The following is a 15,527-nucleotide window of genomic DNA, read 5'->3' as shown; positions in this document are numbered from 1 at the left end:
CATACAAGTTATGAACCTGCTAGCATTCCACATAATAGTTTCCGAGTCGTGGGCTTGAACTTCATTGCATGCATCATCATCCACTTGCTCTGTCAGGCTCCATAAGGTGTCAGAAGTCATGCCATGTCGTGGGCACTGTTTCCACATCGTAGCCACTGACACAGCTTTAGGGTTCGCACCCCGAACTTCAGAAATTCATAATTTTTGCATATGAACTCCGTTTTCGACGTTCTTTATATCAAAACGTAGGTGAGAATATGCTCTACAACTCTCGTTTAAACTCCGTTGGCTAATTTTGACTTTATTTTTAATATATTATAAATATATTAATTTTATATTATTTTTAGTATGACGGGACAGTAAAACTCCATTAGAAATTCATAACTTCTTCATCCGACGTCGGTTTTCGTCTGTTTTTACCGTTAGAATACTATCGACGAGATCTTCGATTCTCGTTTAGATTATTTCGACTAAAAATCACTCGATCTCATATTCAAGTATTCGGGCTGCATACCACTAAGTAGAAACTTCGGAAAATCATAACTTCCTCATATGAAGTCAGATTTGGGCGTTCTTTTTATGCACGCTCTCGGTTTAACATATTCTACAACTTTCTTTTAGATCATTAAGGCTAGATATCGCTCTATCTTAAATTCGTATTTTACGTCATTCAACGTCGTGCCGGCTCTGTCGCAAAACTTCGACATGTCATAACTTCTTCGTTATAACTCGGATTTCCGCGTTCTTTATATATTCGAAAACGTCGTTTCGACCACTACAACATTATCCATAGATATCGAGCTTATCTAACATTTCATTTTGATGCTCATTCTTAACCTTTATTCAATTAAGACACACAAATAAGCACAAAACACATAATACTCAAATAATACAGTTATATTATTTCAAAACGGATTACAAAGGTTAACCTAGAGTATTACATTAACATTAATGACAAGCCCAGAAACACATATGTTACAATATGACGAGCATAAAACCATCCCCAAGAGACAGTCAATAGAAATTATTAGTGAAAAGTACATGGATAGGAGAGCAGAGATACATAACACTAAAACATTTCACAATCTTCGCATGGACTTATTGGAACACATCTACCGGATTCGACACATTAACCTCAATTTGGATCCCTCGGATGACTCAGAAGATGAGCTCTCGAATGAAGACTTCATGTAGTATGTTTTATTTTAATTATAGTATTTTTTTCTTTATTTGATGTGTTTTTTTTTTTTAAGTTTGTAAGTTTATTTCTAGTTTTTTTTTTTTTCTAATTGTTTTTTTTTTAATGTAATGTTATGTTTTTTTAAGTAAGACAATAAAATGTTTTTTTTTTTTTTGAGTAATGGTATGTTATCTTTTTTTAATTAAAAATGAAGTTTTTATTTAAATTAAATTGTTAAAAAAATATTGCATCACTCTCATTATGTGTGACAAAGAACCACATTTTTGTGGTAAAAATCAAACATGACGTTTATATGGCAATGGATGGAGTGTGGTAAGAATAACATCACTCCCTCCATATTAATTAACTAGCACAACACGAGGTATTCTCAGATCATATATTTTAAAGTATAGGAATCTTTCAATGTAGCAGATGTAGCATATGACAATCGAGATTGATTACCACAATATGTATCCATATGAGCAAATCCAACTATCCAATTGACTCTCAACAAACTGTCGACCACAAGAGATGTAGGGATGAGGAAGTTGTCAAAAGTTAGGAAGGAGAGATTAGGGTTTGTCATTATGCTTCTTCTTTACTTAATGACCACAAACATATTGTTTGGTAAGGTTTTTTTAAGTCTATTCGACTCAACTAATAAAGTAAACTTAGTCCATTTAATTTTTTACTTTCATAATTGGTTATTAAAAAAAATAATTTATTTATTATTAAATATACAACTTGATTTGATTTTATAAATAATAAACAACAATATTATTCTTTATTGTTTTAGTTGATAAATAATATATTTATCATAAAAATATATTATTTATTTTGGATTTTTTTATCTTTTAATATGTGACCCTATAACATCGATTATTACCAGGATTTTCAACAAAATTAGCTATATAACCACAAAGGTTTCAAAAACTATTACATTATCTATCGATTTCATTCGGTGTTGGATAATAGTTAGGCTGGATGAAAACGGGTGCGGGGAGAGAGGGCGGGACTCTTCCCGCTCACCGGAACACCATATCGTTGGTGGGGGAAAGGGTGTGCGGGAAGGAAGTGGGGGAGGGGCAACCGCAATCTCTCTCTTCCTCCTATTGGTAAGAATCTGATTTTTTTGTGACTTTATTTATTTTTTTAACCTCTACAACATCTATAAATACTCATATCTTTTAACCTTCAAACTCACACCTTCTTTTATCAATTTCTCTCTAGTTTCTTCAAAAAATGAATTCCGACAATCAAACTCCCCATTTCCGATAGAAGGAAAAAAAACCAATGTTTCGATTTTAAGCACACAAACTCGAAATATTTTCGCTATCGATTCATCACAAGGGGTTTATCGTCCCCAACTCAATGCTCCCATTCAATATCCACTACAATTCTGATACCAAAATGTTAGACAATATTACCCAATCCAAGTTCCAAATGTAACTCCTAACATGTTCTCAAACTTTGTTATTTTTCCGTATCAACATTCACCTAATCAACCACAAACTCAAATCCCACTCTTTCAATATCTAACCCAAACCCAAACCCATCCCCAATCTCAACCCACAACCTTCTCGATCTCAACCACAATATGAAAACATCGATGAGTTGGATGAAGAGATTGTACTGGAAATTCAAATCACACCCCCCCCCCAACGCCGCAAAGGAAAAAAAAAGTGCAGGGGTGTTGCACATCTGGGAAGATAGAGACCGATACCATGGCTTCCACAAAAAGAGCTAATTGTGGAAAAAGCTTGGGTTGACATTTCAGAGGATTTGGCAACAGGAAATGCACAACCGACAGATCATTTTGGCTTCGCATTCTAGAGAGGTTTCGGATGGAGATGGGAAAAGGTGACGAGTACCGTATCAATGATTAATTGAATTCAAAGTTTCGAGATTTAGCGAAGGCCATTTCAAAAATGAACGAGCTGTACAACAACCTAAAAACCCAACGAAGAAGCGGCCAAGGAGATGAAGAAATACTTCAAGAAACTTTGCATTTTTATCTAGAGAAAATGGGAAAGTCATTCAAGTCGCACGATTGTTGGAAAGTATTGATTAAAAGTCCTAGGTGGAAAAAATACGAGCAAGGGTTTATATTTGGAGTACAACAATCAAAACGAACGACAATGGGCTCTAGTGGTTACACAAATTCCTCCGATACTTGGGTCAGCCTAGATTTTAAATGAGGAAGACGAACTCGAGCTAGAAGAAATTATATGACCGATGCATAGGGACAAAGCAAAAAGGAAGGAAAATGAGACTTTCCCGAGTGCATCGAATTTCAGCATGGACGCAGACAAGATGCGGAAATTGTTAGAGACATTTGATCGATATAATCTTAATTTCGCTGAACGTTTGATGTTCGACAAAAAAAAAGAAAGAGTGCGCGGAGAAACAAGAAATTGAGGATATGAAGTTCTTGATGGAAAACACCGATCATATATCAGGACCGATTCTCGAGATCGTTTTGAAGAAGAAAGAGAATATTATGAAAAAAAATGTTTTTCGTAGATCGATATGTTTTTTTTTTTTACAATGTAATTAGTCAGTTTTTTTTAATGTATTTTTCTAGTTATTTAAATCTTAGTTTTTTTATGTAATTTTTATTTTAATTAATGAAGTGGTTTTTATTTTTAATTAGTTTTTATGTTTATTATTCATTTAAAAAAAATATAAATCATTACAGTCAATTATATTTATTAAAAGAAAAAAGGGAATGAAATTCTCCTACATGTTGAATAAAAAAATGATGTGGTATGAGAAAAAAATGAGAAACATAAAAAAGGTTTTCACCATACACCCTCCTTTAGTCATGGATAACTTATCACGATGTAACCTCTATGACTATATGTATATCCCTACAAAACCGAAACAAAAGTTGCTAGACTAATCATGACCTAAATAACTCCCTTCAATATTTGGACAGTGGACTTTTTCAAATTTTTCTTCATTTACAAACTAAAAGTCAAACTCATATTCACTCCAACCAACTAAAAACTCAAACCCATAATTAATTCTATTATTAATTAATTGGCTTTTCAAATTTAATAAAATATTTATTAATTTTTCTATAAAAAAACTTTTTTATTTTTTATTCCATTTTTCAACAATAAATAATACACAACTTTGTATTAATTATTTATTCCATTTGGTAAGTAATAAATCCATGCATTATAAATATTATCATTTATTTATTCATTAATATATATATATATATATATATATATATATATATATATATATATATATATATATATATATATATATATATATATATATATATATATATATATATATATATAGTAAATTACACGAATGGTCCCTATGGTTTAGGGTAATTTGCACGTTTGATCCCTAACTTATTTTTTTAACTCAGAAGGTCCCTACTGTTTGTTTTTGTTACGCGTTTGGTCCATGTCTTACATAAAAAGTCTATTTTTCCCTTTATTTTTTAATTTATTTAAATAAACACACCTTTAATCTCACCCTTCTCACCTTACCTTACGTACCGCATCATTTTTTCCTATTTCAATAATAATATTTTTAGGTATGACAGGACCAAACACGTAACAAAAACAAACAATAGGGACCAAACACGTAATAAAAACAATCAGTAGGGACCTTCCGAGTTAAAAAAATAAGTTAGGAACCAAACGCGCAAATTACCCCAAACCATAGGGACCATTCATGTAATTTACTCATATATATATATATATATATATATATATATATATATATATATATATATATATATTAATAATGCTCTTCAATAGTACAATTTAATTTTGTTCTTTGCATATTATTCCTAACATAACAGACATATACTCAGAAAAAGAATATATATTCATCCAGATATCGATTAATAAATCAACATAATCGTTTCTTGAGATCTTGCAAAATAGTTGTCACACTAAATTGTCTCAAGCTCTTGGAAAGCTCACCAATACATAATCACCAAAGTAATATTGGATGAACACACTAAATCACTCGAGAATCGTAACATTATCCATACATCATATAAGGCTATATGATGGGGTGGTATTTTATCATGGAGTCCTAAGCTCAAATTTGATTGCTATTTTCTACATCGAAACGAAGTTGTCTAGCAATTCTGGAATTCCAGTGTCATTCTCTTCATGCGTTTTTTGAATGCCTTTTTTAGGTCGTGGGTTGCTACTTGGTGTTTGCAAAGCTAGTGTCACTCTTTCATCACTCTCTTCATGGGTTGTATTTGGTTCAAACGAAATTGGTGTTGTTTTATTCCTTGTCTTTGTGCTAACTTTGAGTTGTCTATATATTTCCTGTTTTCATGTTGTACTTTAAACTCTATATTTGTCTAGTTTCCCATCGGCTGTTTTTATTTTATTGAATCTTTTTGCACTTCAAACAAAATACAAGGATCAATAATGATGTATAATTCTCCACAAATCCCATTCTAGAATTCATGTCAACATGTACTCTTAATATATTGACTGCTTTCTCTTTATTCTCAAAATGGTCGATCAATTATATTTTGGATGAGATTTAGGTCTACAAAAGTACTTTTTGAGTACTTTTTCCTTTTGGCGGGTAGACATTTTTTAAATGTATGTCTTCTTCCACAAACATGAAAACAAAACATTTAACCATATCCAAAACAAACAACACTTTAAACTTTCACCTGTTATAGGAAGGGCAGTAGAGTTTGCTATTTTTAGTCTCAACAACATCACCACGGGTGCAGTTATAAATACATTGGTCAACATATTACTCCAACTTGTCCAACTTATTTATGATTTGGCAAACTAATTAATTGTTCTACAAACAAATGAACAATCCTATTTAATCATCACACAAAAATGGTCCATCTCTTTTAGTCCATTTTACAAATTACTAACTAATCTCATTTAACGCGATTTCACTTCCACAAAGAACCAAAAAAAAAAAAAACAAATCGAGCAATAACCGAAATCGATCTAGAAAAAAACATTTTTTTCAAAAAACTAAAACCGGTATATCTGCATCTCTAACTCTACACCATCACCCAAATTTTATTTTATTTTTTATTTTGCAATGATATCCATATATTCTCATTAGGCTCATTTATTAAAAGAGCTCGAGCTCGAGCCTATATCACTAAGCTTGATTAGGCTCGCGAGCCTAAACGAACCTTTATATAATATAATTTATTATTATTTTATTATATTAAAATAAAAACATATTTGGGAAATTATGGATTTTGAGTGTTAGTAAACGAGCTTTTTAATGAGTTTGAACCGAGCTTAAGCTTATTTAGGCACATCAAACGAAAAACGAGTCGAGCTCGAGCCCGAGCCGAGCTTGTATAATTCTTTACAAGCTCGAGCCGAGCTCAGTAAAAGATTGCTCGAATCGAGCCGAGCTCGAGCTCGAGCCTCGTATAACTTAAACGTGCCCGAGCCGAGCCTAACCAGGCTCGAGCTCGGCTCGTCTCGTTTCGTTTGCACCCCTACGTTACACTTTCATCTTTGTATGGCTAAAGTGATATAAAGATAAATGATGTCTGTCTCAAGCAAACGATGCATAGAAAAAAGCTATTTCTATTTTGGACTTAAATTGATCATCCTAACAAAAAAAAATTGCCATTTTACCTTTTCGTTTAAAACTAAATAAAAACAATTATTTAGTCATAAAGACAGTTATAAATAACTAAAGTTGAAATATTATGCTATTGTTTAAAAAAATCTTTCTTTTATGAAAACATTTTATTTAATACCTACGCTGGGCCTTTTTTTTAATCTTGAGGTTAACTTTATATCTAGAATTTGGACTGCATAACCACAAAACATACTAAATTTCTTGGATGTGTTCAAAAGCCTATGAGAGGGCTCCAAAGATTCGATTCTATTTCTTATACAAGGAAAATGCAAACTTCAAACCTAATGTATAATCATAAAAATAAAATCATCATTAGCAAAATTTCTTAGTTCACCAAAGAGTACCAAAAACTTGTGCATTTCCTCATATAACATATTGACCATATGCTTACAAACAAATTCATTAAGGAAAACAATAATTAAAGGTTCAAAAACTTAAACAAACAACACAAAACTGCAACTTCAAGATTAACTCATACGGATTACCAGGGGGCTAAATCATCATGTGGATTGGATCTTTTTCTTCTTCTTACTTGAAGCAATATCACTTGCTCCAATTTCAATCGACATTCTCTTTGTCCTAAACATAATGAAATCACACTTCTCATGTCAGAAAGAAAGAAAGAAAGGTCAAACTTCAAATCCTACCAAAACAGTCAAAAGGAAGCAAACATAATACCTATTAGAAAGCTCATGTGTCTCGTTGCTCTCTTTAGCATTTGAAACATGTTCAACTACTCAAACATAATTTAGGCAAAGTTACATTTGGTTATACTGATACATTATCTTAATCCAAATCTTGAAAAATAAAGAATTATGTTATATTAATATACCTGCTTCGTTTGCATCATCACTTTCTGGATCATTTTCTGATTCTGAACCAGAAGCCCATCGATCTTTTCCATCATCAAAGTCCCAACGGTCTCCTACTGGAGGCATCCAGAACTCCATTTCCTCTGATTCACTATCTTTTTCTTCTGGATCCCTTACTTCAGAGATGATCTTACTAACATCCTCCTCCTCCATTTTCTTCTTCTTCTTCTTCTTTTTCTTTTTCTTCTTCAAACCATCTTCTATGCCATCTGAAGCCTTTTCTGGTTTCTGCTTGTTTTCATCTTCCACCATATCGTTTGATGCTTCTTTACCAGCTTCGGCTTCCTCTTTTTCTGTTCAACATTGATCATACTTAATATTCGAAATTTCACAAACACTAAGGATACAATCAAATCAAACAATAAATGGTAATCCACGAAAAATTTGCAAAAGGTCATTTCAGAACCAAACCTAACATGTTGAGGAAACGTTTCCCATTGATATGCTTCCATATATGTTCCTCAATTTTATTCACAGTATGCCCTGTTAGCTTGCAAATTAGCTTAGAACTGTCATACAGCGAAAAATGACGTAATCAGAAAAGATTAAAGAAAGGGTTGTAGCAATCATGTTCATTGAGTAAAACTGTAAACCCTAATTTTATTTAACAAAAAAAGGGAGTAATGATACCGGCAAAGAGGGTCTTGGTTGAACATATTGAGAGGAGGCTTATTACGCGCCAAGGCGGAATCGATGAGTCCGAGACGGCAGTGCTTGGTAAGTGCGTAGGACTCCCTGGCATCAGCCGGCAATTCGTGGCCGGTTTCCACGCATTTGTACCTGCCGTTTTCGAGCTTTTTGAATTTGGGTTTGCCTAGCAGGAATTTACCTTCGACCGCTTCTTCCTGTGGTTTTTCATTGTGTGGCAGTTGTTTAGTTTCACTCTTCTTCTTCCCCATTTAATCAATTCACAAACCTCACTTCTCGATTCCTACAGTGTCCTCCTGTGGACTACCCGTTCTTGATTGCAGAAGAGAGTCTCTTCTAGGGCACACGAATGTCAACTATCCCACCTTTCAAAAATGTATAAAGACATATCTTAATAAATGGTCCCTATAGTTTATTAGAATATCAATTTTGGTTATTATTATTATTATTATTATTATTATTATTATAATAATAGTTAAAAATGGTCCTGGTTTAATTTCTTTTTTCATAGATAGCCTTTATGGCTAATAGTGTATTTTTGGTCTCTTAAGTCAGAACCAAGGTTCTGATGGTGTTATGCCCTGAACTCCGATCATTTAGCGTTTATACGGTTCCGACGTGACAAAAAGGTTGGTAAGTACGTCTTTTTTAAATAGTTCTAATAAAGGAAAATGTAAAAGAAAAGAAAAAGGTTAAAGAAGACATTTCATATGAGTTAGAAATTGAAATCACATGGACAAAAATAGAGACTAAACTTGATATTCTGGGAAACGACATAAACCATTCATGAAGATTTTTACTTTATTTATTTGAAACTTCATTAATGATCCCCTGGTTTGTAAAAGACGTTTTTGCTTTCACATATTTAGCACATGTTTTGAATTAACATACAAAAATAGATGATATTAACCCTAACGATTTTTTATGTAAAGTTTTTAAACTACAGAGCTAGAGCCCATATTTGAAGGGAAAAAAAAAGTTAGATACTAAACTTGATATTTATGAAGATTTGTCATGTATAATAAAAGAAATGCTATTTCGATATTGAAAAATGAAAATTACAAAAAAAAAAATGGTTGTTTATTATATGTCTATATTAAAAAAAAATCATATTATTTTTGGGTAGGTTTAAAATTGAAATTAGTATATTTTATGTTTTTGGTTAAAGTCATAGTTTTTAATAGGGTAAATTTAAGTGAATTAGGACATTAGCTGCATAATCTATGTGGATTTAAGAGGTGTTTGGATTTGATTTTTAAAACAAATTTTATTTTTTAATGAAATGTTTAGTAGTTTATTATGTACTAAACAAAGTTCAAAGAAAATAAAAAATGTCTGAATTAGTTGAAAGAAAATATAAAAAAAAAAATTTTGATTAATTTATATATGGCAAATCGCTATAAATTGATAATCACTATTTGGTACATTATCAAACGACTGTGTTCAAAAGAGATAAAGACGATGTTAAAGATGCTTAAAAAAAGGATAACATATATGAAGTCGATATGCACCAAAAAAAAAAAAAAAAAAAAAAACAGAGATCCCAGATGCAATCGATGTTGAAGATACATCAAATACAAAGAAAAAAGAAAATGAAGAAGTCGAATTATAGAGATGGTGCACGTGAGACAAAAGAGAGGAGGAAATCGATGGAACATATGATCAATGATGATCATCGTTTGGTTTGATTACAACAAGACATCATTTGAAGTTAACCGTGTTGAAGATCAAACTCGTTATATATAAATATGCAAATGACGCCTTTTAACTTATATTAAGATTGTGTTTGGTGCGCCACAACCAGTTGATAAGCTAGCTTATTTTTTAAGTTTTTTATGTTGTCGTGTTTGGTAAGCTAAAAAGTAGCTTATAAGCTAACTTTTTGAAAAGCTACTTAAACCATTTCCAACCCACCTTCATTTTTCCCTTAAAAATGGAGTAAAAAATGGGGCAAATAATGTTTTATCTCCAACCATACTTCATTTTTACCTCATTTTTACCCTCAAAAAGTATATTCATAGTATATTCCATTATTCTAACTTACATATATTGTCATACACACTCATCTATTAATTAGTTTTAACAAATATATGATCTATATTTTTTTCATTACATTAATATTAAATACAAACGATTATATTTATAATAAACTTATAACTAAATATTATACATGTATTTATATAAATATTACACATACACACTTTTAAATAAATAAATAATAATATTATCACTTGTTGGTTTTTATTAGATTATTATTGTAATATATAGGTTAACTACAAGTTTACTAGCATATATTATCGTGTTTGTAATATATATTTTAATTATAAGCTTTTGTAAAATACGTTATCGTTTTTTAAAATTTCAATATGTATTTAAAGTTTTATATGAATTTGATGAACAAAAAACAATATATATATATATATATATATATATATATATATATATATATATATATATATATATATATATATATATATGTGAATCTTAGGAATAGTAAACTTGTCATTTTTTGGCAACTTTGCTCCTCATTCTTTGATATTTTGACATTTTTTGTCATTGCAATCAATAATTTTACATTTTTTATGAACCTTTTAATATTTAAAATTTGGTCACAAAACTTTAATGGTTTGACAACATTGATCCCTTTTCGAAAAAGTTGCTAATTTCTACCCCTTTAATTATTTAGCCATTTTGACACTTCTGATCCTTGCAGTCAAAACTTTTACATTTTTTCATAAAAACATGAAAACAACGGTCCGGGGCAAAGTCCGGGCTTTTCATCATTGCACTTTCTATGTATGTCATATTTATCGATTCGGAAACAACATTGAAAGCTTTTTACCCCGCGTAGCGGGGGTAACCTTTATAGTTAATTAATATAATTTAATATATAACAAAATATTATAAGTATTAAATATTATATTTAATTTATAATTAGTAAGTAAAAATGAACTAGAAATGTAAAAATATGTAATAAAGGGACTAAAACCGACAACGCAAGGCTTACCCCCATTTTGGGAGAAATGAATAGTATAACACCATATTTGGTGTAATAGTATTCATATCCTCCAAAATGGAGGAATAAATGGGAGAGAGTTGGAGAAGAATGAGGGAAAAAATGGAGAATGAGAGTGGGTTGGAGATGCTCTTAGACTAGCTTTTTAGGAGCTTTTTTAAATTTTTCCAAATACACCCTTAATTAATTATAGAAACACATACTTTTACATGTCATTTTATGTAATTTTATATATTTCAACTATCTTTTCAGTCAGTTTTACCAAACATTATTTTTTATCAGCTAGCTTTTTATTTAACATCTAGCTTTTTAACTAGTATGTCAAATATAACCTAAATCATAGTTGAAAACTTTATTGGCAATTCGTTTAAGGGATAATGACTTGAAAGGGTAACGAACTTTTGACTTTGTTCACATTCAGTCACTAAACTTTTTTTCATTATCTATTTGCCATTGAACTATTGAAACTGTTCACATTTTACCCTTATGACCGGCTGTTACCGGTCATAAGGGTAAAATGTGAACAGTTTCAATAGTTTAGTGGTAAATAGATAACGAAAACAAGTTTAGTGACTAAATGTGAACAAAATCGAAAGTTCATTTCCCTCTAAAAAGTTCAATGGCTAAATGTGAACAAACTTCCTATTGTATTATGTTTTAGCAAATTATTTATTTTTGTTTAATTGTAGCAACATTTGTTGATGAAGAAATCTATGAAATAAAAAAACAAAATGTAACATCCGGATTTCCAGGTATCATAATTTAAGTAATTTTCTTTTGAGTTAAGAAGAGAGACTAGACGAGTTGACGTATCAACTTGTCGAGTAAGGTCACGACTGATGACTCGGATTAATGAATGGACTCGTCGAGTCGGTGAGGCGACTCGACGAGTTCGCGCTGTTGGCAGAAACCCTAAATCTTTGGGTCCGAGCCATATTTAAAGGCACTTATGTCCTTCAATTGCGACTACCTTTCCCGTAAGTGAGAACCCTTACAAGCTTGAGTGTGTAGAGTGAGAGGAAGAGTTATCTTGAGCTTTTTGGTGTGATTTTGCAAGAAAGGAGAAGAGTTCCAGCAAAAGGGACCAAGGAAGGTTATTGTTCTGAGTTATTCAAGCAAGGAGCTTCATTCTGAGGTACAAAAATAAACCCCTTTCCTTCCCTATTGTGTAGATTCCATTTTGGGGTTAGGGCTTGAATCACTTCATCTTTGGGGTTTTGAATGCCTCAAACCCCTCTTGCAAGTTTGTGTTATAGATCTGGACCCTTCTAGGTCCAGAGAGCTGAGAATATGAAGCTTTAGTAGAGTAAACCTTGGGGGTTTGAAGTTAGGAATTTGGACCCTTCTAGGTCCAGAGAGCCGAGAATATGAAGCTTTAGTAAAGTAAACCTTTCGGTTTGAAGTTAGGAAGCATTTATGGGATTTTTATGGTATATATAGTTAATTTCATCTTACACATAGATATGAAGTATTTTATATAAATTACGTGCTATGTATGCATATTATTTGAATACTTGATGTCTATGCTGGATGAACGATTTTATACTTGTTTTAAAAGATTTAAACGGTATATTTATTTTATATCTACAAATGTGTTGCGGATGAAACATGGGTAGATGAAATAGTTGGTGTGTGATGAAATAAAATGATGAGAGATAGGTGATGATAGAAATGTAATGATAATTAGGTAAATAGATGATGATGAATAGGTGATGTAGGATGAAAGGAGATACCATAACCTTAACCGATAATGTGGCGATGTAGTCATCTACCAGAGTATAGATGACAACCACAGACTATTCTAGACAACCCAGTGGAAACACCAACATGCCCATAACCTGTAGGTGATGAATTACGAGTTCAAGTGATGTTGTAACTACGTATTCATGCGATGATACTCTAACCCCTTACTATAAATTACGAGTTCAGACGATGTTGTAACTACGTATTCATGGGATGTCACAAATTTCGCATGCCAAACCAATGATCATAATTCACATCAGTGAGAATGGTTCATTTTTTTGTAAAACCAAAATCAGATTGGAAATTTTGATTTTTTATTTTGGAAAATGTTAAACCATTGGTTTTTTATTTCGGTTTCGGTTTTTTGTTTTTTTTTTTAAATATATTTTCAGGGTTTTGTTTTTTTTCTTCATCAACAAATGTTGCTACAATTTAACAAAAATAAATAATTTGCTAAAACATAATACAAGAGGAAGTTTGTTTACATTTAATCATTGAACGTTTTAGAGGGAAACAAATTTTCGATTTTGTTCATATTTAGTTAATAACTTTTTTTCGTTATCTATTTGTCACTAAATTATTGAAACTGTTCACATTTTACCCTTATGACCGGTAACAATGTGAACAATTTCAATAATTCAATGACAAATAGATAACGAAAAAAAGTTTAGTGATTAAATGTGAAAAAATTCGAAAATCTGTTACCTTATTAAATCATTATCGTTCGTTTAATTCTAAGTACACTAAATAACAGTCGCACTAAAAGTATCAACAATAATTCCGTGCAAACCATGGAAAATATTTATTATTACAAGCCTAAAACCCAAAATATGAAAAAATGAAGGTTTATGCCAATTGACGTCTTTGATAATGTGTTCTTGCATTTAAGAATAAACAACAAATTGCCGGAGTCTCCAAAATCCAAAGCTCCAGCAGTCATTAATAAAACCCTCTGCCGGTTAAAAATTCTGAATTTCCCTCTCTTCCATGGAAATAAACGAAGAAGATTGGGAGCTTGTCAACGACGATGGTTTCGTCTACAAGCGTCTCAAACGCCCCCGTCTTGATTCCACCAGCGCATCGACTGCTCAGCCTCCGGATCCTGCAGCTGAAGCGAAAGCACGCACAGAAAGAAAGAAGAAGGTGCTATTAAAGCTCAAAACCAAGTATCAGCAAGAGATCCACCATTGGGAACATTTGTCGAACACCTTGAAAGCATTGCAAGACCGCATGCAAAATCAACCATCGCCCACGGTACTGTCAGATCAGACGGTCTCCGTTTTGCCGGAAAATTCGTCAGATTCTCCTTTCCAGGATCTTACCGACACACTCCTTGCTCAGGTATTGACCCACCCTTCGATAATTACCGTATTTGGATGTTGGATTGTTGATGTCGTTACCTGTAGAATTCAAAACTACAACGGATTTTCTTGCCCAATTTCCACCAATAATCTTCTATTTCTAGCCCTAGTTGTCAAAATTTTCATCAACATTCAAAAGTTCATTTCAATTCTAAGTTGAGAAGTTCTCACTTTAACATCCAGCCTCAAGATTTTAGCGCTTTTTGGGAATTTCTTAATTCTTAGGGCACTGAATTAGAGATTCAATCTATTTCTTGAGGGTTTTGGATATAATTTGAGGGGAATTTAATAATTTTGTAGGTTGAAGCTCAGGAAGCCACTATCCGTGAGGTTTCAAGACTATGTGATGTTGCTGAAGCCCTCTGCAATGCTGAAGAACAACGGTTGAAGCAACCGTTTTTTGATTTACCAATCTGGGATCCATCACCAGGAGAGCTAGTTACATCACTATTGGAAGAATGAGGTTTCCTCCGTAGCTGTAGTCTAACTTTAAGCTAGAAGAAAGGTTTCGGATTCATTTACATAGAAGAAACCCTTGATCATAGTGTAAAAAGTGGGTAAACCTCTCTTAACCAAGAATCATTTCTGTAATTTATTTTTGTTTACTGGTGATTGATAGATTCTTCAAATGTCCAATATATCAACCATCCTTGAGCAAATATTGGGCTGATTAGATGTAAGAAGCTAGGTTAGGACTATTGGTTGTTCTTGTACAAGCGTTTGAATGTATTTGAGATATTGTACAAATGTCGAATTAGATATTGTTTCAGATGCATCAGGTTTTGGGGTTTTGGAAGGTCTATTTTCTTGGTTTACAGTGGCTATCATTTGGAAATGTTTATTATTCCCCTGCTCTCAAGAAGACGATGGTATCATTATAATGAGTATTATTACGAGTAGGCATGTGATCCTATGAGTTTAAAAAAAAATGGTAAATCGCAGTATCTCAAATGCCCCTGTAAACCCGTCTCAGGGCCCACATGGTTTTTTTAATCACCGAACACTAGCAGTGGCCCGGTCCATGTGGGAGGTTAGTCAAATAACACTAACAATATTTTGCATGTGTTGGGTTTGAACAT

At 32.2% G+C, this 15,527-nt stretch overlaps 2 protein-coding genes across 2 annotated transcripts; one reads left to right on the top strand and one right to left on the bottom strand.

Moving 5' to 3' along the window:
- Positions 1-7,147: 7,147 nt before the first annotated feature.
- Positions 7,148-8,696, bottom strand: LOC145032257 (uncharacterized). Its single transcript, XM_078981008.1, has 5 exons — positions 8,311-8,696; positions 8,092-8,189; positions 7,641-7,973; positions 7,487-7,541; positions 7,148-7,387 (listed from the first exon to the last, which is right to left on the bottom strand). The coding sequence occupies exons 1-5, from the start codon at positions 8,577-8,579 to the stop codon at positions 7,309-7,311; spliced, it is 834 nt and encodes a 277-aa protein (XP_078837134.1). The 5' UTR covers positions 8,580-8,696; the 3' UTR covers positions 7,148-7,308.
- A 5,254-nt stretch (positions 8,697-13,950) lies between these two features.
- Positions 13,951-15,239, top strand: LOC145029245 (uncharacterized). Its single transcript, XM_078977842.1, has 2 exons — positions 13,951-14,428; positions 14,749-15,239. The coding sequence occupies exons 1-2, from the start codon at positions 14,075-14,077 to the stop codon at positions 14,908-14,910; spliced, it is 516 nt and encodes a 171-aa protein (XP_078833968.1). The 5' UTR covers positions 13,951-14,074; the 3' UTR covers positions 14,911-15,239.
- The last annotated feature ends 288 nt before the right edge of the window (positions 15,240-15,527 follow it).

This window comes from Lactuca saligna, chromosome 2 (genome assembly GCF_052625555.1).
Source record: "Lactuca saligna cultivar CGN05327 chromosome 2, ASM5262555v1, whole genome shotgun sequence".
Taxonomy (NCBI): Eukaryota; Viridiplantae; Streptophyta; class Magnoliopsida; order Asterales; family Asteraceae; genus Lactuca; species Lactuca saligna.
The sequence above is the reverse complement of the archived record's forward strand: the minus strand, read 5'-3'. Positions and strand labels throughout refer to the sequence as shown.